At 33.5% G+C, this 25,201-nt stretch overlaps 2 protein-coding genes across 3 annotated transcripts in view; both read left to right on the forward strand.

The window, feature by feature from the left end:
- Positions 1 to 25,201, forward strand: part of LOC124534469 (amyloid protein-binding protein 2) — a 72,579-nt gene that overhangs the window by 21,495 nt on the left and 25,883 nt on the right. The gene's annotated exons all lie outside the window — the stretch shown is intronic.
- Positions 13,375 to 16,627, forward strand: LOC124534468 (zinc finger BED domain-containing protein 4-like). Its single transcript, XM_047110360.1, has 2 exons — positions 13,375 to 13,700; positions 13,979 to 16,627. The coding sequence occupies exon 2, from the start codon at positions 13,985 to 13,987 to the stop codon at positions 15,926 to 15,928; it is 1,944 nt and encodes a 647-aa protein (XP_046966316.1). The 5' UTR covers positions 13,375 to 13,700; positions 13,979 to 13,984; the 3' UTR covers positions 15,929 to 16,627.

Raw genomic sequence — 25,201 nt, forward strand, 5'->3', positions numbered from 1 at the left:
GTGTCACGAGGTAGGTTAATTTTGGATTTCAGATGTAAAATGTGTTTCGAATGTTACTTAGTATCGAGTTTATTTGTTCAGCGCATGTATGCGCACTTGATTTTGTTTTGTCTGGCGGCATACCGCGCTACGTCAGAGACGAGACGTTAAAGTTTGGCTGCGAACAGATGGGCTATCGTTAACGTATTTACTCTTTTTTGACAGCGTTTCTGAGTAACGTCGAATTGAAACTTGAAATAAATGACAAGTAAATGTGTGTGTGTGCGATGTCTTCGTTTTTGATTTAATAATAATAATAATATGAGACAACATCACATACATTACTCTGATCCCAATGTAAGCAGCTTAACCCTTCGGGTGCCTGGTGGGTAAAACTTACATGGCGTGCCTGGTGGGTCTGTGGGACCCGGTAACAAAATGCTTGTTTTTTACTTATTTTATTAGTCAGAACGCCAAATAATGTGTTTATATTTATTTTAGAGCTGTTTAGCTATATGAATGAAAAATAAAATTAAACTAAAGTTCTTCTACATAGTTATATTAAAAAAATTAAAAAGTCTCTAATTTTACGTAATAAAAATAAACACTTATGTTTAAATCGACATTATTATTTTTTTTAATTGAGGTCAACAATCAAACTTTACATTAATTTAAGGCACTAATTAATCAACTTACAAACTTTTATATTTTGATATAAAAGTAACAAAGGTATTGCTTGTAACTAATTTGTATTTATGTGACAATTTTCACAATCAAAAATTGCGTGTTCCAAGCAAATATGACTTGTGCAAGACACATAGATGTATTTAGACTTGTGATCTTTTTGGTTAAGACATACATAACAACGCTTTTTCGTACCAGCAATATGTTTTTTGGGTGGTGGCTCTGAGGGTTCCCCTAAATGAGAGCTGATTCTCTTACGTAAAGTAAGATAAGATTTGCATCTTACAACTATTACGTCGTTCAGTCTCATGTAGAGCAGTCAATACTATGCCCATTTTTTTATGAAGTTCCTTCTAGTATCCGAATTGTTTAACATATGAATAACGTTTGCATTAACATTGCGTTTATGCCAGTAGTGTTGAGAATCCAGAAACAATAATCAAGGCCTTTATATATTGATTCAGGACCAAAATTACCTAATGGCTGGGACATATAAATCACTTTTGATGGTTGTATATATGATATCCCTGTTATTTGGTTCGTTATAGACTTTTACTTCTTCCTTGTCAACATCAGAATTATGTATCTGACTCATCTTCACTTTCATCAAAAACTACATCCTGATCTTCATTTTCTTCAAAATTTATCTCTAAAGCTTGGCGAATTTCATCATTTATTAATCGCCCAGTCATTATAACTGCATCAATATTTTTTCCATAAATAATTTACCACCCAATATAAATTAAAGAGACAAAACAAAAATAATAGCTTAAAGATTAAAAGTTACGCCGCGTGCCTGGTCGGGTCCCTGAGACCCGAGCGCACACAAACTGCTTGTTGTTTGAATGGGTGTACGTTGTGGACAGCGGGAGAGTAGTCAAAATAGTCGTTAGTTTATATCGCGAAGCTACTCGGGAGTGCAGCTGGTTTGCTACAAAAATTTAAAAGTTATCGTTGATTTTTTGAAGTGACGGGTCTGTCAGACCCACCAGGCACCCGAAGGGTTAAGCATTTGTGTTTTGGCAAATTCAGATGTAACGACTGTACTACAAACTCTCAGCCCCAAGACGACATAGAAAACTAATGAACTTTTTCTTCTCGACTCGGCCGGGAATCGTACGCGGGACCTCGAGTGGCGTACCCATGTAAACCGGTGTACACAATTCTCGACCACGGAGGTCGTTGTTTTTTATTTATATTTGTTATATAAATAGTTGAGTTCGTGGCTGCACTATGTATGTTGCTTTGATAAAATAATAATTTATTCAAATATTGTAAATTTGAAAGTATGTTTGCTAATGTTCACGTCCTTCAATCACGCTGGCGCGGAAGGCGGGATTCTAATGATATTGAACGTTAATACCGATTGTATCGTGCGAGCATTATGAATATCAAGCATACCATTTGTTTCGAATGTATGCATATGTAGTCGTTTTACATGACTTCATTTAATTTAACTTTACTTATTTACTAGGGACCCGCCCCAGCTTAAGAACATAAGTTTTTTTTGTTGCTTACTTCCGACATGCGGATGCGTGCATCTTAACCGATGATTGCGGGTTCAAACCCAGGCAAGCAACGCTGATTCAAGTGCTTAATTTGTCTTTATATTTCATCTCGTGCTCAGCGGTGAAGGAAAACCTCATGAGGAAACCTGCATGTGACAAATTTCATAGAAATTCTGCCACATGTGTATTCCACCAACCCGCATTGGAACAGCGTGGTGGAATATGTTCCAAACCTTCTCCTCAAAGGGCGAGGAGGCCCAGCCCAGCAGTGGGAATTTATAGGCTGTTCTTGTTGTTGTTGTTAACAATTATCGTCTATTTCAACTCATTTACACAAAGACCTCAATAAATTATATACCAAAACTATCCTTATGAATCCCTCTGTTCATTATTGAAAACCGCATCAGAAAATCTGTTCAGTAGTTTTGTAGTTTATCGCGAACGTACAGACAGACAGACACGGCAGATAGACTTTTATATCATGTGTAGTGATGCTGCGTGTCAGTTACTTTTTCATATAAGAAAGATACCTCAATATAAAGCAAAACATTATCTAAATACGATGTAAGCGAACACACAAGACTTTATCATTTATATCATATCATTATATAACAAAACGAATGGTTAATAATAGTTGAAATAGTGTATCGAAACGATTAATTAGCACGGTTCCCATAAATAGTTAGGGTTCAAATAAATCAGGCAATTGGACCGCGCGATATCGTTGCGCTTATCGAATGCAACAGCGAAATGGGTTATTATTCTAGCGTTCCGATCGTTTCGAAATAGGTCTCGCGCTAAATACTCTTTACGCAATCAAAACACGCGAGTGCAGACAGTGCGTACGTAACTTATAACTGTAACGTCTGCTAGATAATGAAACGAACTGACTTTTATAAAATACGATGACAAAAAACATTTTAGAATTAGACATGTCAAGCGAGGCTTGAATAGTAGAATATAGATACTGAAAGTAATATCCAATGTGTATTGAATGAATGAAAAATGAATTAAATGCCTATAATATCTTTATCTGGGTTGTCTGGAAGTAATGGCTAATTAGCCATAAATCCGCTTGTTCTATTGTACAGCACATAAAATAAGTGTTTACACTTTTGTTTTGTTTTAGTTCTAAGATATCTGGATTTTATGTTTGTGCTACAAAAGTCTATTAACAGTAACAGTTGACAATATCTTATGATCTTATAATGTGTTATGTTTCTTTCCATGTGAAAATCTATATAGTTTATTTAGTCATTAAAATCTATATAGTTTATTTAGTTATTAAAGATTGTAGTATGTTAAATTTTATATTTTGATTGATAACGTCGCTTTTTTTTAATATTGTAATAATAGTGACGTCTAATGGAATGTGTCACCATAATACGTATGACAGTCCTTACGTTCAAAGTGTGAGAGGATATGAACGGAGAGGGGACGTCTAAATGACCAATAGGATATCCTTATCGCTATTTCTTCACTTCAAAATAAACACCAACAATTTCTAGTAAAAAAAATCGCTTGGATAATTAAGGCAAAACTATGATACCATACAGCTTCGTCTTTAATTAGGAATTAATTTATTTATTAAAATTAATTACGTCATTTGTCCCCCCTATCTTAAAAAAAACAAATGATAAGTGTTTTATAATAGTGTATGTTTTGCATTAGACGAATAGGTATAGCCGGATAATGTTTGTAAAACTGTTTTGGAAGCCCGTTTATATAATAATATTCTATTATTTAAAATGTTTCCATTATACTTTTAAAGATATTAATTATAAATACATATTATAGTCATCGATTTTAGAAACAGGATTTCCTGAAGCTGTGCTCTCAATTTGTCATCGGTATTTCCCCCCGTCTCATCATTCTGATGTAATTCGAGATTCTACAGGGTTACTGGTTTAATCGAGTAAATGCCGTATTTATAATCGGAACCACTTCGCGTTTCGAGCATTATACAAGTAATCTTGAACAAGTTTTTAGACAGTATACGCGAAAAATGTGTTTAGATTGGACATTATTTACATACACGTAACATTATTTACTTGCTTCAATATAATGGGTGTTTGGGATAATAAACAATGGAGAGCATCCGTGTTTTACGCACACACGGATGCATCTTTGGTATTAAAATTTATAATATCTTCTCAATAGGCTATTCGACTGGTTTTTAAATTTCCTTTATATATTTTATTTAAGGAACTAAAAGTTGTTTTTTTTTTAAATTCTGGTACATATTTTTAATCGACTAATTATTAATTTCAACTTTCGTTAGTAAATAACCATTTTTAAACTCATTTATATACTTATTACAATAATTGACACTTTATTTCTCGCATTGTCAAATAGCCTATTGTATAGGTTTAGAAAAAATTATGACAGAAATAGAGGCCTCATGTCAGAATACTTAAATCCTAACTTAAACAGTTTGTTGTTCTTAATTTTTGTGTTTATAATTAATCTAGTGCTTTGTTTTGACGGAACACGTCGATCTTCGTCATGCAGGCTGCATGTGTTGGACAAAGATCTGCCACATGTGTTGGACACACCCGCGTTGGAACAGCTTGGTTGAAAATGATCCAAATCTTCCGTCTGCTGTGATTTGAGACATTTATCTACAGACGTTTGTGTTACTAAAATCATATTTGTAAGATGAAGTTTATTGTAGACTCGGATCATTTTCAACCGACTTCCAAAAGGAGGAGGTTATCAATTCGTCTGTATTTTTTCACTGTCAAGTCGTTAGGGTCCGTGATTTTAAATTGTATACGACTTGGCGTGTTTTTGACAGGTTTCAATGAAGCTCTAACAATAATCTAACCGCAGGGGGCGCTTATAACCGCTTCGCTTGTATACAAGGGACTGCAACTGATGTTTGCATATAAATGAACTGGCATTGTTTATGATTTGAACATGACCAAATTGAAATTTGTAAAGTTGTTGTTATTAGATATGCCTATTCATTACCTGTGCTATAAAAGTTAAATAAAAAAAAACTTTAACAGAAAAATTAAACATAAGAAAAACTGTTTTATTTTATGTATATAAAACCATTTCCGAAATGTGGTTTATCTTCTGTCAAATATTTTATACGCAAATATTGGTTTAGTAGTTTTTCAATCCGGTATTATAAAACATATTAGAATCGATTTCATATGCACTCAATTGTAATTTCATTAATTAAACGACCTCTGCCTACATCTCATAAGACAATTACAGTTGACGTATTTATCTAAAATATTTAACACAGATTCGTTTAGAAAATACGTTTAAATTTCTCGGAATGTTAGAGCGTTTTCTTTACCTACAAAATATACCTTATTGCTTCCGTAAACAGCAAACGTATCCACATAATTAGTTAGAAAACTGCGTTGTATAAATTCCTTTACCTCTTTATTTGAAAACAGTGTTAATGGCCACCTTATAGGCGGACCTGCTGATTGAGTTACATAAGGTTACGAGAGATTTCTAGCCTCCCTCCCATCAACTCACTGGTACAAAGATCTTTATGTTACGAGATGCAGATTTTATGTTAAAAATTCAAAATACTTTATGATTTTAATCGTTATATTGATATGTAGAAGGCAGATGCTAATGGGTACTTAACGGTAAGATACAACCCCTGTTCGATTCCATTAAGAATTGGCTTGACATTTCAAACTATAGAGCTAATTCTCGCCTAAGAATGTATTTGCCAAATTTTGAAGATCCTTGAGGCAATTTGTTAAATTAGTCACCCAATTATTCGAAATTCGAACATTTGATCAAACTATAAGGTACATACGTGTAACTAGCACGAACGAGCATTCAATACCAAAACGCCAGACGCCGAGACGTGACTGCAAGACACGTGAACTCCCATACCGCACCATTAGATGTGGCTTAATTTATTATCAAACGTTTGACCACGTATGTGTGCCAGCCGTTTCACGCGAGTCTAGACTATCTAGGCGTTCGTTCTAGCCAGTGGGACCCGGTAACCCGGTGGCCCGCTTGCACACTTGCGCGTGCGCAAGTTTTTACGCGTGGCCTCGACGTTTGTTATGTTCATTCCAAGTGTTTGGTTTAACCAATGATCTTGTAATATACTGTTTTATGTTTAAAGTAAAAAAATTAAAGTGTTAATTCTTATTTATATAACATACATCCTGAGTACAGGGTTTGCAAATAAATCAGACGGTGAGTGATAGGGCATAATGATCGTCAAGTTTTGGACCATGAATATATTTTTGCAGGAGGGTTGATCATCAGAACACAGCTTGTCGAGCTCTTGTCGTGCTTAAGTCGTGACTGGTTACATATGTAATTAACATTATCATTACCCAAACAATATATTATTTTATTATTCGTAATATTATTACTATGTTATTATCATAATAAATGTAAGTTTTAATTTTATATACTGTACACAATATTTTATTTAATGTTATTAATTTACGACGACTTTCCGACACGTGGCCTCTATGAACGTCTGCCTTCCGACTTTAATAAATAAAAAATAGAGGTATATTAATTACTTTGGTAGTTAGATAGATTACCTTATTTATCTTTTAAGTTCTTGTTTTTTGCATTGAATATAAACGACGTACATTGTCATTTTATATAAATATTTATTATATACAGAGCGATGTTATATATACTATTAGAGTTGATGGTTATGTATGTATGTATGTATAAATGCAAAACTAACTTTGTTATCTCTTTATGCTTAAATCGCTTAATTCCCCATTTAGGGAGGAAAATTTTGGGGTGAAGGTGTGTGTACACTTTAGGTAAAGTTTTTAATATTTTGCAGATGTAAAGCCACGGGTTCGGCTAGTTTAACCGTAATTTCGTAAAGTGTCAGTCGAAAGAATAATTGTTCGTAATAAATCATTGTTAGCCTTGACTTTGCTCTTTGTTTTTATACTAATAGCAGTAATTATATATAATATTTATAACATATACATATATATATTTTTTAATATTACATCTATGATATACAAAACAAAGCTCTTATCGTATGGAGGCGGATGTCAATAATTTTACAATTAAACATGTAAGCGATGTGGTCAATGACATCGCACAGATAATAGGAAATGTAATTGCCTAACTAGCATGAATAACAGCTGATTCATGTATTGTGTATTGTAACGTTGTATTAAGGTCGGAGGATTTGAACGGGCTTGTGACTTGATTTTTCTCTCCTTTTTTGACGGATCTCGATTAAGATTTACTAAGATATAATTTATTAACATGAGAATTAAGCTCTTAAATATAAATAATTAGAAATACTTGGTAGTAGTAGATTCTAACGAGAAGAACGGTATATACAATAGTAAACCTGTCATGGTATAATAATTACTTAATAAACAATAACTTAATATTGTTCATTTGAAGAGCCACGACAGCTTCCAAGGTTGATGGTGCATTGACGATATAATTGTTAATATCCCTCACAGCGCCGATGTTTATGTGCGATGGTGTGACCACTTACCATGGCCTATACGACCGTCCGTCCAATTAAAAAAAATTGCTTTATCGTCTGGGGCATTTCGGCTCAAGGAGAACTTCATTCAGTATAAAGAAAATTGTACAAATATCTCATGCGAGAATAAATTTTACTACATATATAAAACCATCTGAAGTTTAAAAATAATACGAATTAAGAAGAAATTTCTAATGATGTAGTCTAAGGCAATAACTTTAAAAACAGAAAGCTTTCCGAAAAATAGAAATATTGATTGTATAGTGATGTCTAAGTCCTCTTATTTCCTATTCCAAATGAAGTAGGAAAAAAGATAAACAATCCTTACATGTACGTATTTCATGCGATTCGGTAATAACTCAGCTATATTTTGCACTACTAAGAGTTTGATTAATATATCTTTATTTATAATACATCACTACTATACTTAACTACTTATTTCCACTTTAATTTTACTTCCAAAATACGACGTTCGAAACGCCATTTTTTCGCAAACCATAGTGTTTTTTATGGTATAATTTGGCGAACGAGTATATGGGCCACCTGATGGTAAGTGATCACCATCCCCCATAGACATGACGCTGTAAGAAATATTTACTATTCCTTACATCGTCAATGCGCCATCAACCTTTGGAACTAAGTTTTTATGTCCCTTGTGCCTGTAGTTACGCTGGCTTACTCACCCTTCAAACCGGAACATAATAATACTGAGTACTGTTGTTTGGTGTGGAATATCTGATGAGTGGGTGGTACCTACCCAGACGGGCTTGCACTAAGCACTACCACTAAGAAGAAATCATAGATTAATCGAGTTCTTACTCAATGATATGGCGTCAATTTGCTGACAAAAGGTTTTTATTTGGCTTCTTTTCTGTTATGGTTGGAATAGAGTATGGCTTTAAAGGCATTTACTCACTTTTCGACCTCTATTTTAAAATATTATATGTAAGTGTTGGTTGGTTATGTAGATTATAACGAGTAAAACCACAAACACATTGATATATTTTACCGCCAATTATATGACATAGTTGTGTTAATTGAATTCAATTAAAATATGTCCTGCAAGTGCATCATCATAACTTCGTGTTTGTGATCTATAAATAGAATCTGATAAATCGAGTTTTCATTAAATTAATGGACTCTATTTACAGCTAAGTTTTATGATGAAGACCAATTGCCGAGTTAAATGCCCACGTCTTGTTTCCTTCGCGCAACACACCAGTAATAAAACATTAATGGAAATAGTAAATAACTTCTGTATGCAAGTTTTACACTGGTTTCTCGATCGCGTCCGTGTTCGCTCGTAAAAGTGCAGTTATAATTGAAACACGTCACGTAAGACGTTACGCATTGTAACGACCACGGTCACTATTTGTGGAAATTCACGTAACGATGTCCACGTTTACATAGACGCAGTGTCATTGGGTGCCATCCTTACTTGTCTCCGAAATGGAGTCATCCCATTGGTTCCGAATCCCGATCGTCATCGTAACTATCCAATAGACTGATCCGTCACTACGCAACGTTTATTCAAAAGAGAAATTCTGTTTTTATTTAATCTGTTCTATATTTAAATATGTTTATTCATTCACACAACGATAATTAATATTTGTGTAAACATTCTATAAAAGAAACATTACATACACTGACGTTATGTATGTATGTATTGCCTCATCAATCTAGAGGTTGATCTGTTTACAGCGTGTTATTCCGTAGTCGATCATTGTATATGAGGTGCTATTGTGTGCTATTATATAACATTTACGTGTGTGGATGTATCAATAAATTTTATGCCTACATCGTTTAATTTAGACTTTTTGTAAGCTATTCATTTGTTAATTATTGTGAATGAGTTTGTTAATCGATTCAAATATAATTCTAAAAGCGATGAGAATATGAGATGTTACCAGTACCTCGAGTATAATTTGTGATCACTAAAACTTCAAAGGAATATTTCATGGTTACATTCATTATAGATGAGCTGGCAACTTTTTTTAATAACAGCTTGTACTCCTATTATACCTCCTTCCAAGCTTATCACTTTTTTTAGAAATGGGAACGATAATAGCCCAAGCGATCGATCCTTGGACTTTTTGTATCCCTCGGCGGCTCGTAAACCGTTGCGCTATCGACGCTTCAGAATTTTATTAAAATGACCTGCGCGTTTTCTATGGACCGAACGACCAAGGTATTGAGTAACTAGTGTCATAATAGTACTCCTAGGTAACTATTTCATATTCATTGCATCTAAGCGACACATCGATAATATATTCTGACGCCGAGCGACAGCGCCGTGCGTTCTTCATTTCTGTATTCTGAGCTTGAATGTGATTTATGCTTTCAATAATATTAATACAAGATCGAATTGCTTCTAACTATTTTAAGATAATGTAAACATATCATACATATTATTTTGTTTATATCAAGCACTTTCAGTACTAGTACTTTGTTAAATAAGGTTAAATAAATCTTTTGTTTAACTTTTAACGCTGTCTTATACATAAGGTATAAATTTAATTTATGTCTTACACTATTACATTTTATATTATATAGTTCATTTTCTTGTGTAATTAATTCAGTTTCCTCCTTTTTAACAGAACTATGATACAATTTGCTCGGTCATGGTATATACTAATTATATACTAAAATAAATACTAGCTTTTAAATGTCAATGCTATGAGTCTTGTGTTGGGTCAACTCGCCAAAAAGAGTAACTACTGAGTTTGTAGTAAAATTTTCCTACAATATACATTGTTTGTCTTGTTGTACGTTCATAGTGTATGTATAATGTTAAATACACGTAGTTTTTTACTTATATGAATTAATAATATTTAGGTGTGAGGCAATAACGACAAGAGGACTGGTCATTGAAATGTAAATATAAGAAATTAGGTCTTAGGATCCAGTCCTAAGTTATCATAACAAGGGTTAGATGAGCTTACTGGTCTTAAAATTACCAAATCCTTAAACACACAAAACCATTTCCAAATTTAAAATGATTCATATTAGAAGGTTACGAAAATAGAACTGTGGTGCAACCTTGGTTCCATGACGTCATGACCTGAACGTCACATCGTGTGCCCGTATTGGTGTTGTGACTGAGCTTGTCTCTAAAAATCTATTATAACTCTGTAGATATACGCGTCCATGTTGCCTACTCTGGCCGGCTGCGAGAAATCTCTTATTATAGATAAGCTTTACATTGTAACACAATGTTTGATAGTGTCATATGTTCTTAAGAATATGACTGTTACATAAATAATAAAATGTGTGATAGAATTGTTTAACAATACCCAATAAACAATGTGACAAGTATTACCATTAATTGCTTAACAACCGACGCCTTACCATTACCTATTTAAATAATAATCAATACTATCTATATTAATATTATAAATGTGAAAGTAACTCTGTTTGTCTGTCTGTCTGTCACTCTTTCATGACCAAACCGCTGAACCGAATTTGACAACATTGGGTATGAAGGTAACTTGAACTCCAAGAATGGACTTAGGCTACATTTTTTGCGTGACACATGACAAACGCAAGCGAAGCCGCGTGCGACTACTAGTAATAATATAATATTAGTAAGTGAAATACACGCTATGTGGGAATCGGTATGTATCCTACATAATCTACGCGTAAAATTGCCAATTATTTCTATTATATGTATATTTTTTCCGCTGCGAATTGTAGAGTAAATTGTACATATTTTTTACCTCTTAGTTTCTTTCCTACTTAAGCTCGCTCAGTTTATTAAACTCGACTTCAAGGCGATTCGATGTCTCGATCCATCGTAGGAAACTGTAGCGGCCGCTGGGGTCGTTGAACTGCTGAGCAATAGCTGAGCAAATTGACCGGTCAAGGTTATCAGTTTTACGCGTGCGATTGTGAAATTGGGTAACGTGTACGTAGCGTTTAATGTGCGGATGTTAATTAGGCTTGTTTTTTTTTTTAATTACATATTTGTATTTGTGATAATTTGTGAAACAATGGTACTCGATTCACCACGAAGGTTTTATTTATTTATTTTTTTACATTAGTCTAACACTTTAGCTAATGGATGATAGTGAGCGCGTCTGTTCATAGACGTGAGACGTTAGATCTCATTACTGGCACGTATAGTATTTCGGTTGCGTTCAGCTTAATGCCTATTGTCTTAGTTAGTGTACTCCCATTTCTTAAATTGTCAATTCCCAGTCAAATTTAAGCTCTGGATATACTGCCCTTTGTGCTCGCTATAACTTCGATTTACTTATCTTATATAGAAAAGATCTATCCAGATGAGCGTCTAAACACAGTTTGTTAAGAATTATAGTTACAATATATAGCTTTTTTCCGGTAGAGTGGAATGGAAACCTTATCGAAATCCGTAGGTGTGGTAAGAACCGTGTAAGGGTTTTTTGTAAGTGTATTCGTAAACATTGTATTGTGTATATCAATTGATGCTTCAACCTCTCATTACCAACATAATATATGTTTTTTTTTAAATTATTCACGAATGCATTATTATGCAGGGTTGCCCCCAGGTAGATTATAAAATAAAGAGATAAGAACGCTTTTATTAAATCTCTCGTATATTTTATACAAATTTAAAGTATTTTAAAAATTATGAAGGAAGTTATAAAAAAAAATTATGCACATATTTATTCGTACTATAAAACAATGAATGTCAAAATGCCATGAGTATTTTTTTAAATACAAACAATGAAGTTAAATAATAAACCTAAAGCGAACTGCTTGTTAATAATAATAGGTTTAATAAATGAGAAAAAAAACGTTGAAAAATGTCATTTCCTTCTGCGATATAAATAAACTGAGCGACGTTTTCATTATATACATAAATTAATCGTGAGTATATATTTATTATAATTTAACGAAACTGGAAACATAGTTTGAACGTTACTTGGTCAATCTCGCATACCGCTCATGGAAAGGCGTTTAATGAAATTATTGCAATGAAATCATAATCAATTTAATCCAAAGGCAATTAATATCCTCTCAATCAATTACAGTTCCTAATATCACTAATAGACTTCCAGTTAGATATTCAATTTAAAGTTTCATTTCTGCCCGTACAGTCAGCGTCAAATAATTAGAGACATTCAGAGTATTCAAATAATTAGACGCCACCAAAAAGTCAATAATATCGGTACAAACAAAGTATCCTTATTGTTGTCAACAATATACGCGCTCAAAAAGTCGAGACGTTTAAAATGTCATATAGATCGTCTCAGTCAAACCGCCATAAATATGGTTACAGTCATCTCGCCAATGGTATCCAAGCATTCTAAGTGTTCAAAAATACGGAACACTTTAGAAAAATATACTTTACTGCTATATATTTTAAATACAATTTGTCACATCAATTAATATTGAAATATTTATGCATAATGTGAAAGAGATAGAAACTGCTATCCTTTTCACTTTCAATACGAGGTCACAGATGTTTTGTTTTTTTTTTAAAAAATCGCCGTTGCATAGCCGTTTACGACACTTGATTCCCAAACCAGCCAAATCTAATCTATATGAGTAAAATTTTCAGGAAGCACTTTATACATCATAATATTAAATTTAATATTTAAAAAATACGAAATGCTATTTACACGAAATTCTGATAATTCTGTAATTGTTATTTTGAGAATATCGTCGAGAATCGTTTGTTGTCTAACTGAATCAAAAAAATAATTTTGACGGAGTGTGAAATGGAGTTGGCTGGTTTGCGAATTAAAGCATTATTATTAATGTCCGACCGAACTTTCGGTTTCGGTTTCGGTTTCGGCCGAGTTTCGGCCAAAAATCAAGTTTCGGCTGCAGTTTCGGTTTCGGCCAAAATCGGCCGAAACTTTTGCCGAAACCGAAACTTATCTCGCAAGGTCACGCACGTTCGCATAACTTCGTTTTTCGCGGCAAAGCTGTGTCGTAAGCCGTCGGCTCTGTTCGGGAATCGTCGTGTGCCGTTCGGATAGCTCCGTAGTAATGCAATAAAACTTAGTCAGTGCGTGTGCGTCCGACGGAAACATTATTTGGAGGTTATGTTTTGATGGAACTGATAACATGTAAGTTTTTGTTTTGTTTCTGTACTTGAATGATTTATATAGTTAATTAAATAATATTTAATTAAATATTGAATAAATATTGAGTCAATAACTGTTTTGTTGTTATTAACAAATGAAGCCACATGTAAAAAAGAAATTGTAAGTAAGTAAATAAAAAATGTGAAGTGTTTAATTTCATAAATTACATTTTATAGGTAATCTTATTCGAGATTTGTTTTTCATTCCGATGACCTATTGTCCGATTGTTATTGTTACGGTTTTATTTTTAATTGTTTCAGAGTAAAATGTCACAACGAGAAAAAATAAAAAATCCGATTTGGCAGTACTTTGATAAAAGTATCAGTGATACATCAAAAGCTGTTTGCAAGATATGTAACAAGTGCTATTCATTAGGAAGCCACGAAGCAAAAAAACAAACATCACATGGACTGAAGTTGCATTTATCAAAATTTCATGACCATGAATACAGGCAAGTACAAAAACGTGTCTCAGAATTGAATGATTACAAAAGTGAAGCAAAATTGAAACGAACAGACTCGAGTGCATCGTTGAAAAAATCGAGCGCAGATCAGTCAACTCTTGTACAGTCAACTATCTTAAGTTTGACTTCTAAACCTAAAGTTGCACTATGGCCTGATGATCATGAAATTACAAAAAGGATTGACAAAACTATAATGGATCTGATTATCGTGGACATGTTGCCTTATAGTTTGGTGGGAGGTGAAGCATTCCGCCGTCTTAATTTATGGGACCCTCAAGGAACTCGCAAATATCGCTTAAAATCTGAAAAATATTTTAGGACTTCTCTAATGCCCCAAACATATGACAGAATCAAATCAAAAGTACAGGAGTTAATGGCACAGAGTAAGTGGGCAAGTGCTACTACAGACATTTGGACCAACGCGAGTAAAACATGTTCACTTCTTAGCTTCACAGCTCATTTCATCGTTAATGATAAACGTCTTAAAGTGATTTTAGGTGCATGTGTTCTAGAACAAGACCACACCAGTCAATATATCGAAGAAAAATTTACAAGTATGGTAAACGAATGGGGTTTGCAAGGCAAGATTTTTCTAGTCCTACGTGATAATGCCGCTAATATGGTTCGCGCGATGCGTGATCAATATGAATCTGTAGGATGTGTCGCACATACTCTACAGCTCGTAATAAAACAAGCGCTATTTTCAGAAAACGAAATAAAAGACCTCCTAAAGAAATGTAGGAAAATCGTCGGCCATTTCCATCACAGTGAGCCAGCAACCAGGAAATTGAAAGACTGTCAAAAGCAATGTGGATTGCCAGAGCATGCTTTGGTGCAAGACATTGATGTGAGGTGGAACAGCACCTATTTGATGCTGCAACGACTTTTGGAACAAAAAAATGCGGTAAACTTATACTCTGTTGAACATGGTAAGATTGATTCTCTTCAATCAAATGAATGGGTCATTGCAAAGAACCTCACATCCGTATTGTCATTTTTTTATGAAGCCACCCTTGAGTTATCATTTGATAATGCATGCATTTCGATTGTCATACCTTTGATATCGTTATTAAACCGGAAATTGCAAGTTCGCTATGAAAGTGACAACGAAATGATGACCAAGATGAAAAATTCACTATACGAGTCCATGAACAATAGATTTTCATCAGTGAAAAAACTCCCTTCGTTGATGGTAGCTACACTATTGGATCCAAGGTTTAAGTCTAAGTACCTCAATTCCAATGAAGTAGACATTGCTGTTACAGAGCTAATATCTTTCTTGACCGAGTCTGAAGGCAACAAAAAATCATCCCGCACCACTGATAATGATAACGCCAATGATTCTGTGGCTTCAACTTCAACATGCGTCCCGCAAGCTCACAGCATACAGCAAGAAAAAGAAAGTCTTTGGGATGTGCACGATAATACGTCTAGTCAAACAGAGACCACAGAATCTGAAGAAGGCACAAAACACTTTCTAAAAGAAAAGATTCAGTCTTACCTATCGGAGCCATTATTACAACGTAATGCTGACATATATAGTTATTGGAACTGCAGTCCATATCCTATATTGAGAAGTGCTGTTTTAAAATATCTTTCAGCTCCACCTACCAGCGTCCCGAGCGAGCAGTTATTCAGTGCAGCTGGCCAAATATACTCGGATCGTCGCAATAATTTACATGGCGAAAATGTAGAAAAACTGCTTTTCATGGCGTACAATATAAGACTTTTCAATTATGAGTATTAATAATACGAAAATCCAAAAAACAACCCTATATTAAGAAGTTTTTATATTTGATTTTTTAATTGTTTTCAATTTAACTGTTTACTATAGTTTAATAGTGAGTTACTTAATTTTAAATATACCTAAGTATAACTGTCCTGTTAATTGTGATCTAGTTAAGTATCTTTGTTATCTTATCTTAAAATATGTGATTTTTGATTATTTTTTTGTTGAGACTGAAACTGAGTGTAAAACTAATTTTAGTTATTATTATTTTTAGGCCTATAAGAGGTACCTAAAAAGACTGATGATTATTCTAAGTACAATCCAAAGTATTAAATAGAAAGATCTCAAAACTTAGTATTTAGTGAAACAGTAACAATTACTTATTTGATTATATTTATATTGTCAACTGACATACAATTTTGCTATGAGAACTTACTTTGAAAAAGTATTAAAAATGTTATTAAGATTTTTTAATATTATATTAAATAAATGATTACAATACAAAAAACTGAATTAATATACTGTGTTTCCACTTCATGCCCTAATTAATGCAAAATAATGGTAAAAAACACCAAATTTCAGTATTTTAAGAAATTTTATACTTGACCATGTGAGTTTCGGTTTCGGTTTCGGTTTCGGCCGAAACTGAAGCCACGGCCGAACATTCGGTTTCGGTTTCGGTTTCGGCCGGAAAACCAGTTTCGGTCGGACACTAATTATTATATTGTAAGCAATAAACTGTTGACTTAAAACAGATTTAAACCTCTCATTAATTGGTAAATGAGAATTAGTATATATATATATCTCAAAGAGCAAGAGTGCTTATCTATTATTCTATATGATGTTCATGTCAAAAAATAAATAGCAATTTTTATACTGAAACAAGTATTTAATTGTACTTGTATACCTAATTAAAATGAATACATCCCATTTTAACGACAAAATGAGCACTTTCGATCAAAATACTTTCGAACGCACAGAACACTATAAACTCTCGTCGGATGTAAAAAAACTAACATTTTTAGCTCTAATTATTTTTATTTAATTAACTAAAATCGTGCATAGCCGCCGTCTGCTAGAATTACATCAGAAAGACGTCGTAGCAAAAATGGTTCCTCTCATGGACTCCCAAATTTCTTCGACTCCTTAAATTTGCGGCGGTTCTTGCTCGCGCACTGCCCTGTACCTGAACCAATTTGCCCCACAAATTCTCGATCGTGTTTAGGTTAGGTTAAGCAGGTTCATCGGCATCGAAATCGAAATTAACTCCAGATCCCTATTACCATCCAAGTAAATCTCTATAAAATATCTGTTACGGAGACACCTTCCTTCTTTAAAAATATAATTTGATGTTTTGTGATGTCACTAATGCGATATGTAGACATATTAAAGCATGAAACGCTATTAATACTGCTATTAACTTTAATATTGCACTTGATATTGATATAACTGATGGATAATTGACATGCAATGACAAATAAAAGCATGACATGTAAACAATACTAGATTGCCCAAAGAGGTTTTCATCTTTGGGAAGCCGTTTATGTCTATAATATGCTAGTTTTCTAAAGTGTTCCGTATTTTTGAACACTTAGAATGCTTGGATACCATTGGCGAGATGACTGTAACCATATTTATGGCGGTTTGACTGAGACGATCTATATGACATTTTAAACGTCTCGACTTTTTGAGCGCGTATATTGTTGACAACAATAAGGATACTTTGTTTGTACCGATATTATTGACTTTTTGGTTGCGTCTAATTATTTGAATACTCTGAGTGTCTCTAATTATTTGACGCGGACTGTACATACGGCCATTTATGAAGGGAATATTGTAGTACCCGACTGGAGGCTTATGACAGGTAGACTCTCTATACCCTATTGTCCAATGGGACCGCAATATGATACGTCTGGATACAGATCAGGGAACACTGGCTCTACCCGTTTTATAAGAATTTAACCAAAAGAGAAATCCAGTCGTTTTCCTATTGGTCCGCCCAGGAATATGAACCCGGACCTAATTATCTGCAACCGAATATGCTAGCCACTCGACGGCTGACCAGATACTGTGTAATCTATATATATAATAGCTTATGTAATTAGTATGCATATGAACTACTAACCTTTATGCCGGTCTTCTATATATTCCGACCTGGCGGTAGCTTTATCTTTAATTCAGTTCAGTACGACGATTGAAAAGTATTTTTTTGTGCCTACTTAAATTAATAATATCAATGTACTCGGCGACAAACTCAGTAGTTATTCGTTTTCTCAAATCAAATCCATAGTCAACTGTATTAAGTATAATTATATACACATGTTTGTTTCAATTTATAATTCCTGTATGGAAATTAACAAATTAGATTGCAATAATGTAACGAGGGTTGCGAGGGTTGACGATAATCTGATGCTTGTGAAGGCGTGGGCTCAGCGTGGGCGATTTACATAATAGATCGATATTCCACTCGTATAATGGCGAGTCGAATGACGAGTACCAATTTAAGAACTAGGAAGAGAATCAATTGTCGATATCGGCACCGGTATGACTTTGTGAATAAATATATCAAAACACGACTAGAGAAACTTGGCGAGCAGCTTCGACCTTGCGCTGTACACCCTCTGTTTACAAATTACCACGTGCCGAAACAACGCAAGCGAATGCGATGTTTATTTACACTGTAATAAGATTTATATTTGTGTTAACGATTTACTCCGCAAAGACGCAATCGATTTGCATGGAATTGTATTGCTGAATTCGAAACCTCGCTTCGTAATATATCTATTTGATTATTATTCACCAAAAACTAGCTATATCATGCGATTGTTGTTTTTGCTATGAACTGCGTTGGCGATAAAACTATGCCCTTATAACCTATAGACAAAACGTATTGTAAAGTATAAATGAATGAATGTTATTTATTCGTCCGGTAAAATATGTCGTATCGCTTAAAATTCAATGAGAAAATGTGACCACTTATCATAACTTTCCAAATTTGGTCGTATGTTCATTGAACGTTGACAAGAATTTCAAAAACATGTCAAAGATAAATGATTCAGTTGATAAAATAATGTTGTATTTTTGAGAGTCAACAGAGTGACGTCATTTATTTATTACTAATTGTCGCCCCCGGCTTCGCTTACGTTTTAGGGGTTGTTCTTCACATGTATATATTATTTTTATATTTTTTATTTTTTTTTTATTAGGTAGCATATGTCATTCCTTAGAGGTCAAACTTACTTGATACCGAATTTTGCGTTCGTACGCAAATGTTGCGTGCGCAAATCCGTTTCAATGTATGTATGTGTAACAAACAGAGTTACTAGCGCATTTATAATATTAGTATATATTATAACAACTCTAAAAATAAGCATTGTTCAAAAGATAGGTTTCATATTAAAAGCATTCCGCGCTAGACTACATAAGGAAGTGCAGGAAATAACTGTGTCGGCTCGCAAATAGTAGAAAAAATGGACCAGTCCTATTAATACCTTAAATCTTGTATTATGTGTACACATATTTGAGTCGATAAAAACAGTTTCTTGATTTTGTTTCTGGTGTTACCTAAACGAGATGGTTCCGTACCTAGGCCTTAATATTCTGATTAAATTAATGGACACAAGAATCAAGGATAAATGGATAAGATTGGCGGCCATCTTCCCATATATGACATGTAGGTGTCATATCTTATGAATATTAAAAACGTATCCTTCAAAATTTGCCGAAAACGTAAACTTATATTATATAGTTATAAAAATTAACTTATTCGTCTTGAATATTATTGCTCTTTATATAAATATATTGAAATGTATTTTACTATTAAATTAATAAACTATAGATTGTTTATTTATGTACTCAAGTTTAATTAAAACTTGTCAATGTTATTTACTTATATATATTTTCGTTAATTAATGCAAACTTGAACTTGGAACACATTAAAGGTTATTATGTATTTAAATACATTTTTATAAATAACTTTTATAAATGTTTCGATAACAATAATTAATTATTATTATTAAATGCATGGTTGGTATTTGTTTATACATTACAAGTGGATCTCTATCGTAACTTCAGTCCATACGTGTTTCTAAGCTGGGCAAATACTCATATACAATACGTTCTCTAAATAAAAAGATTTGTAGTTTATTCCCCTGGAATGCTATACAGTCAGTGAAAACACGTGTGGTATAATATCATCTGACTCATTGAGATTTATTTACGGCTTGTTTTCGTCAGCTACAATCAGCTCAGTAGAGCTTCTCTTGTTTTATCAAGTCATGTCGGCCCTTCGAAGAAAAATGTGTGAGGTGCTATGGTATCTGACATCTGCGTGTGCATGCTCGTATGTCTGTATGCATGGTGTCAATTTTACGAACAAATTGTGACTATCACAATCGAATCAAATAATCGTTGCTTTTAAGCCGTTTCTTATTCTACTAACACTACGATCTAGTTGCAATTCGAAGTCATAAATATTTCGGAATATAATCGAGATAGTACTGGCCGCGCATGTAAAACTTTGTCACACGAGAACACTGTTATGGAACACTTATATGATGAGAATTATTGATGGTTCTTAAATATCTCTAAAAGCGTGGACTCGTGAGACAAAGTTATAAATCGTGTGTCTGGTTTCTTTATAACTGTTGAGCGCAGCGCCTGACGTGGAGTCCTGGGCTCTAGTCGGACTTTCAAAGGACACCCGAGTTTTGGTACGCATTCGGAGGAAAGGTGTATGTTGCATACAATAGTGAGTTTCTTCAAATCAAAATGACTGTGACTTATGTTTAACGATGTTCTCAGTACCATTTATGTGTACACGGCATCGAAGACCGTAGTGTCGCACAATATTTATTAATTTTGGAAACAAAATTTACTATTACATAAGTGAAATCATAATATTTCTTTTTCTTACCTTTTTTTTATTTAAAAGGTGACAGAGAGAGAGAGAGATAATTGAAGTTAAGAAAAAATCTTTTTTTTTTATACTAATTTAAAAGATCATTCGAATATTACTTGGTGTGTAAATTTCTACCTAAATACATATTTTACCATGAATTATTTCTGGTACAGCCGTTATCAAGCAAAGCCAAGGGAAATGTTATACATCCTGTGGTATCACTTCGATAAACAATGAAGTGATAAAATATGCAGCGCTCAGGCATGTTTCAGATGACAAAAATCGATTAGACGACATTGAGCGCGGTGACATCTTTGGCCAGCCATGGCTCTTATGATTACACTAGACTTAGCCTGCAGTTCCGTCCGCGTATGAGGAGGAGTCGAGATGGCCCAGTGGAGAGTCGAGATGGCCCAGTGGATAGAACGCGTGCATCTTAACCGATGATTACGGGTTCAAACCCAGGCAAGCACCGCTGATTCATGTGCTTAATTTGTCTTTATAAATCATCTCGTGTTCAGCGGTGAAGGAAACCTGCATATGACAAATTTCATAGAAATTCTGCCACATGTGTATTCCACCAACCCGCATTGGAACAGCGTGGTGGAATAAGTTCCAAACCTTCTCCTCAAAATGAGAGAGAGATGAGGCCTTTAGCCCAGCAGTGGGAATTTACAGGCTGTTGTTGTATGAGGAGGTTAGGTACTAAGGCTGTGTGTTAAGTTAGGGTGTAAGCTATTTGTATTCCAAATTTCTTCTAAGGAATCATTTTTACGTCATTTAGTAACAAACATCTAAAAATAAATGTGAAATTACGTATGTGTTACTGTTTTACGCCCATCTTGGTATATTACTAATAAACCCCTTTTTTATATGGAAAGATAGAGAGTTATTAAGTCAATTAATATTAGTAAACAGGGATGTTCAGCCACCGTGAGCTGAAGTGTCTTTATATATATTTTGGCATCAATACTCTCAGTGCGCGAAAAACATTTCATAAAAATGTAGGTATACGTTTTATTTAATTTATCATCGTAAATATAATTATTGATAGCGATCTTTGCGCATGACATGCGAAAACAACTCGACCGCTTATGTTCTTGTATTTTATTTAAGCCCGGAGGCTATATGAAGGCTCTGCGTCAATATACATTATTTTCATTCATAAAACCAAGACACAGCCGCCGCTACACTTACTCAATTAACATAAAACGTATATTTAATAATAGTAAAATGACAACTCCAATAATTATATATGAATGCATATGTAATACGTTCAAAAAAGAAACGTGTGACTTCATTAATGTTATATAATCACTAATATATGTTAAATTAGATATGTTTATTCTTCTCATACATTCGAGACCGGTGGTAGCTTCAAATTTTATATAGTCTTGCGAAATGTTCAATAGAGAAGGTTCAGTAATTCCTCGAAAGACACAAAGTATGTTAATTAATTCATTCTTCAAGTGAATCAACAATGTAAAAAAAAAAACGAGTAATGTAGTACCCTTCACTCCATCATCTCTTTAAACAAATAAACAACTTTATCATTGGATCGACCCAATATCATTGGTCTTGGGAGATCTTGAATAATCAATAACTTTCGGTATGGATTCGTAAAATAACGGTGTTTTGAATCGGCGACATTTGAATGTAAGTAAAAGTAAAGTTGATTTAAGTAAAGATGAATAACGCTGCATTATAAATTGACATATATTCAAGATATAAGTAAAACCGTATGGATTATGTAAATCCAAGATTGGTTTATGTTTTCTTTCTTAATTAGAATCAACATTGCATAGTATAAAACAAAGTCGCAATCCGCTTTCTGTCCCTGTGTATACCTAGGTCTTTAAAATAATGCAACAGATTTTGATGCGGTTTTTTTAATAGATAGTGATAGTAGTTCACTGATAGATATCTAATGTGATGTCGTAAATAAACAAATTCTGTAGGAGCAATACTGATACTATATTTAGTATGTGGTGTAGCCGGGTGTAGCCGGGTTAAATCGCTAGTTAGATATATATAAAAACACACACTATGGATCCCATGGAAGGAACTTCGAACGCTTGTAAAACCGCGCGTAAAACCCAGTATATGATATATTGCACCTCCTACTCTCATCAAACATAACGATGTTATATTATCTAATTGTTCAGTCTAGTATGTACCGGTAATGTTTGAAATATAATGTTATAAACAAACCATTGTTTTATCTTGCTACGTTTTATAAGCGATGACGTGATCGACATTCATTTAATTGGATATAAAGTGTTAAAACAAAAGAAACTTACCGGTACTTTCCTGTTATTCTTACAATGTCATGTTTTATTAAAAATAACATATCTATAACATTCAATGGGACGGTTTGATACGTATGTATATCAAGTAATATAATAAAATACTATAATACGTAAATTATAAGACTTATATATTGATCACTTTTATTTTATTTTTATTATGTCAAAAGATCATAACTGTTGTTTCTATTTAAGCTATAATCGTACTATTTGTGTGTTAGTTATTATAGCTGTGAATTTATAGCTTGTGTGTTTGCGGATACTTCTCAGGTGAAGGTACTTATTTTCTAAGCCTGCGGTTTTTATTTTGATAATCATTGTGTAAGTGTAATGCATGTATTGAAGAAAGCATTTTGATTTGATTTGATCCACTGCTGAACTAAGCCCTCTTATAATTTTGTGTATGTTTTAAGTATTTACCTGGATTGAAATTCATTGGTCAGGAATTTATGTAACAATAAACTATAATATACATATGTAATTTACTTTCCCTCCGGATTATAAGAATACTATAAAATTACGAATAAAACTTGAACTGAAAAACAAACATACATATGATGTAAGTATACTCGTACGTATGTTAACATATTAATTATTTTTCTGTCAGACATTTAAATCTATTAGTACACGATATTCATTTACGCCTATTCGTTAATTAAGCGAGCGCTTAACTAATTAGCGTTACTAATTGCCACGCTGAGTTATTCTAAGGGGTCGATCGATTTATTCCAGAGCCATTTCAACTCGCTAACCAACACCCGTGCGTCATACTATAGAATCTATGGGTTCCATCCATATTTATCCTTATATAAATCTATACTAATACTATAAATCTATAAATATGTAAGTATCGCTGTCTGTCGGTCGTTTTTGTACTCTCATATATACATACAAACCATTGAACCGAATTTGATGAAATTTTTAATGAAGCAAAAAGAAGCAAACTTAAACTCCAAGGAAGGATATAGGCTACTTTCTTGCCAAAAACGTGTTAATCAACTCTCTTTACAGCTTAAACGCGAGCAAAGCTGCGGGCGACTACTAGTACCAAATATAATCATAATATTCCGAATATTAAAAAATAAAATAAAAAAGAAAAACAATTGTAAATAAAACAGATGCAGTACTTTTCGGCCAGTTTTGTCAAAACGTACTGCATCTTCATCTGTTTTGAACAATTCCCTGATCGCATACAAAGCGGGATCGTCTGAGTCGTATTCCTGGAATCGTTTAAAAGTAAACTAAACATTGTGACACGTACTTGCTACCGTATGTGAGTACATTATTGCGTGAATAACTCATTAGGTCCGTCGTGTGCACTGTGCACGCCTCGTGAACTCTGACTAATGACGCTGATTGTTGTGCTGTTATAAAATTATATTCTGTGGTCTGAAGCTACTGTTAGATTATTGGAGAGATTCTACGATAGATCATAAAGGATCAGACCAGAACCTCTGGCAATTTTTTTCTAATTAGATATGACTTTCGTATTAACTGCCTTCTTAATAGATAAAAAAACTACGATAAATAATTTTAGTTGTGAGCAACCACTCGCCTAGGCATTCGAACTGAATGCATAATATTGTATTTCACGAAAACCCACTGGTCCCATACCGGTACCTCTGTAAAACATCTACACGTATGTATTTGTAAAACATATATGTATGTACAAACATCAATATTCAATATTTATTGTACTATTTACAACATTGTTTATACTTATAACAATCTTATTTCGTATTCATAAATATTTAAATTAAAATGATGCGTTTATTTATTAATTTACTTATTTATTTCCTTATGCCATTAGTCAGGATAATTGTTTGCTTGCGTTCACAGCTCTAATTAAGTAACTAACTCGTAACTTTCGTAACTCTAATGATTTAATTGACGCATTTTATAATTTTTATACTTTATGTAATATAATTATAGTCGTTGTTACCCGCTCGCATTATAAAGCGTTAATTAATATAATGACAAATTATTTTAAAAGAAAATATAATTTAAAAAATATCATTTATTTCAACACACAATACCAAACCATTATGAATAAGTTACATATATGATATATATTATTCGCTGTAG

This window comes from Vanessa cardui, chromosome 12, assembly GCF_905220365.1.
Source record: "Vanessa cardui chromosome 12, ilVanCard2.1, whole genome shotgun sequence".
Classification (NCBI taxonomy): domain Eukaryota; kingdom Metazoa; phylum Arthropoda; class Insecta; order Lepidoptera; family Nymphalidae; genus Vanessa; species Vanessa cardui.

Coding starts and splice junctions, on each gene's coding strand:
- LOC124534468 (XM_047110360.1), top strand. CDS start 13,985: ATGTCACAACGAGAAAAAATAAAAAATCCGATTTGGCAGTACTTTGAT.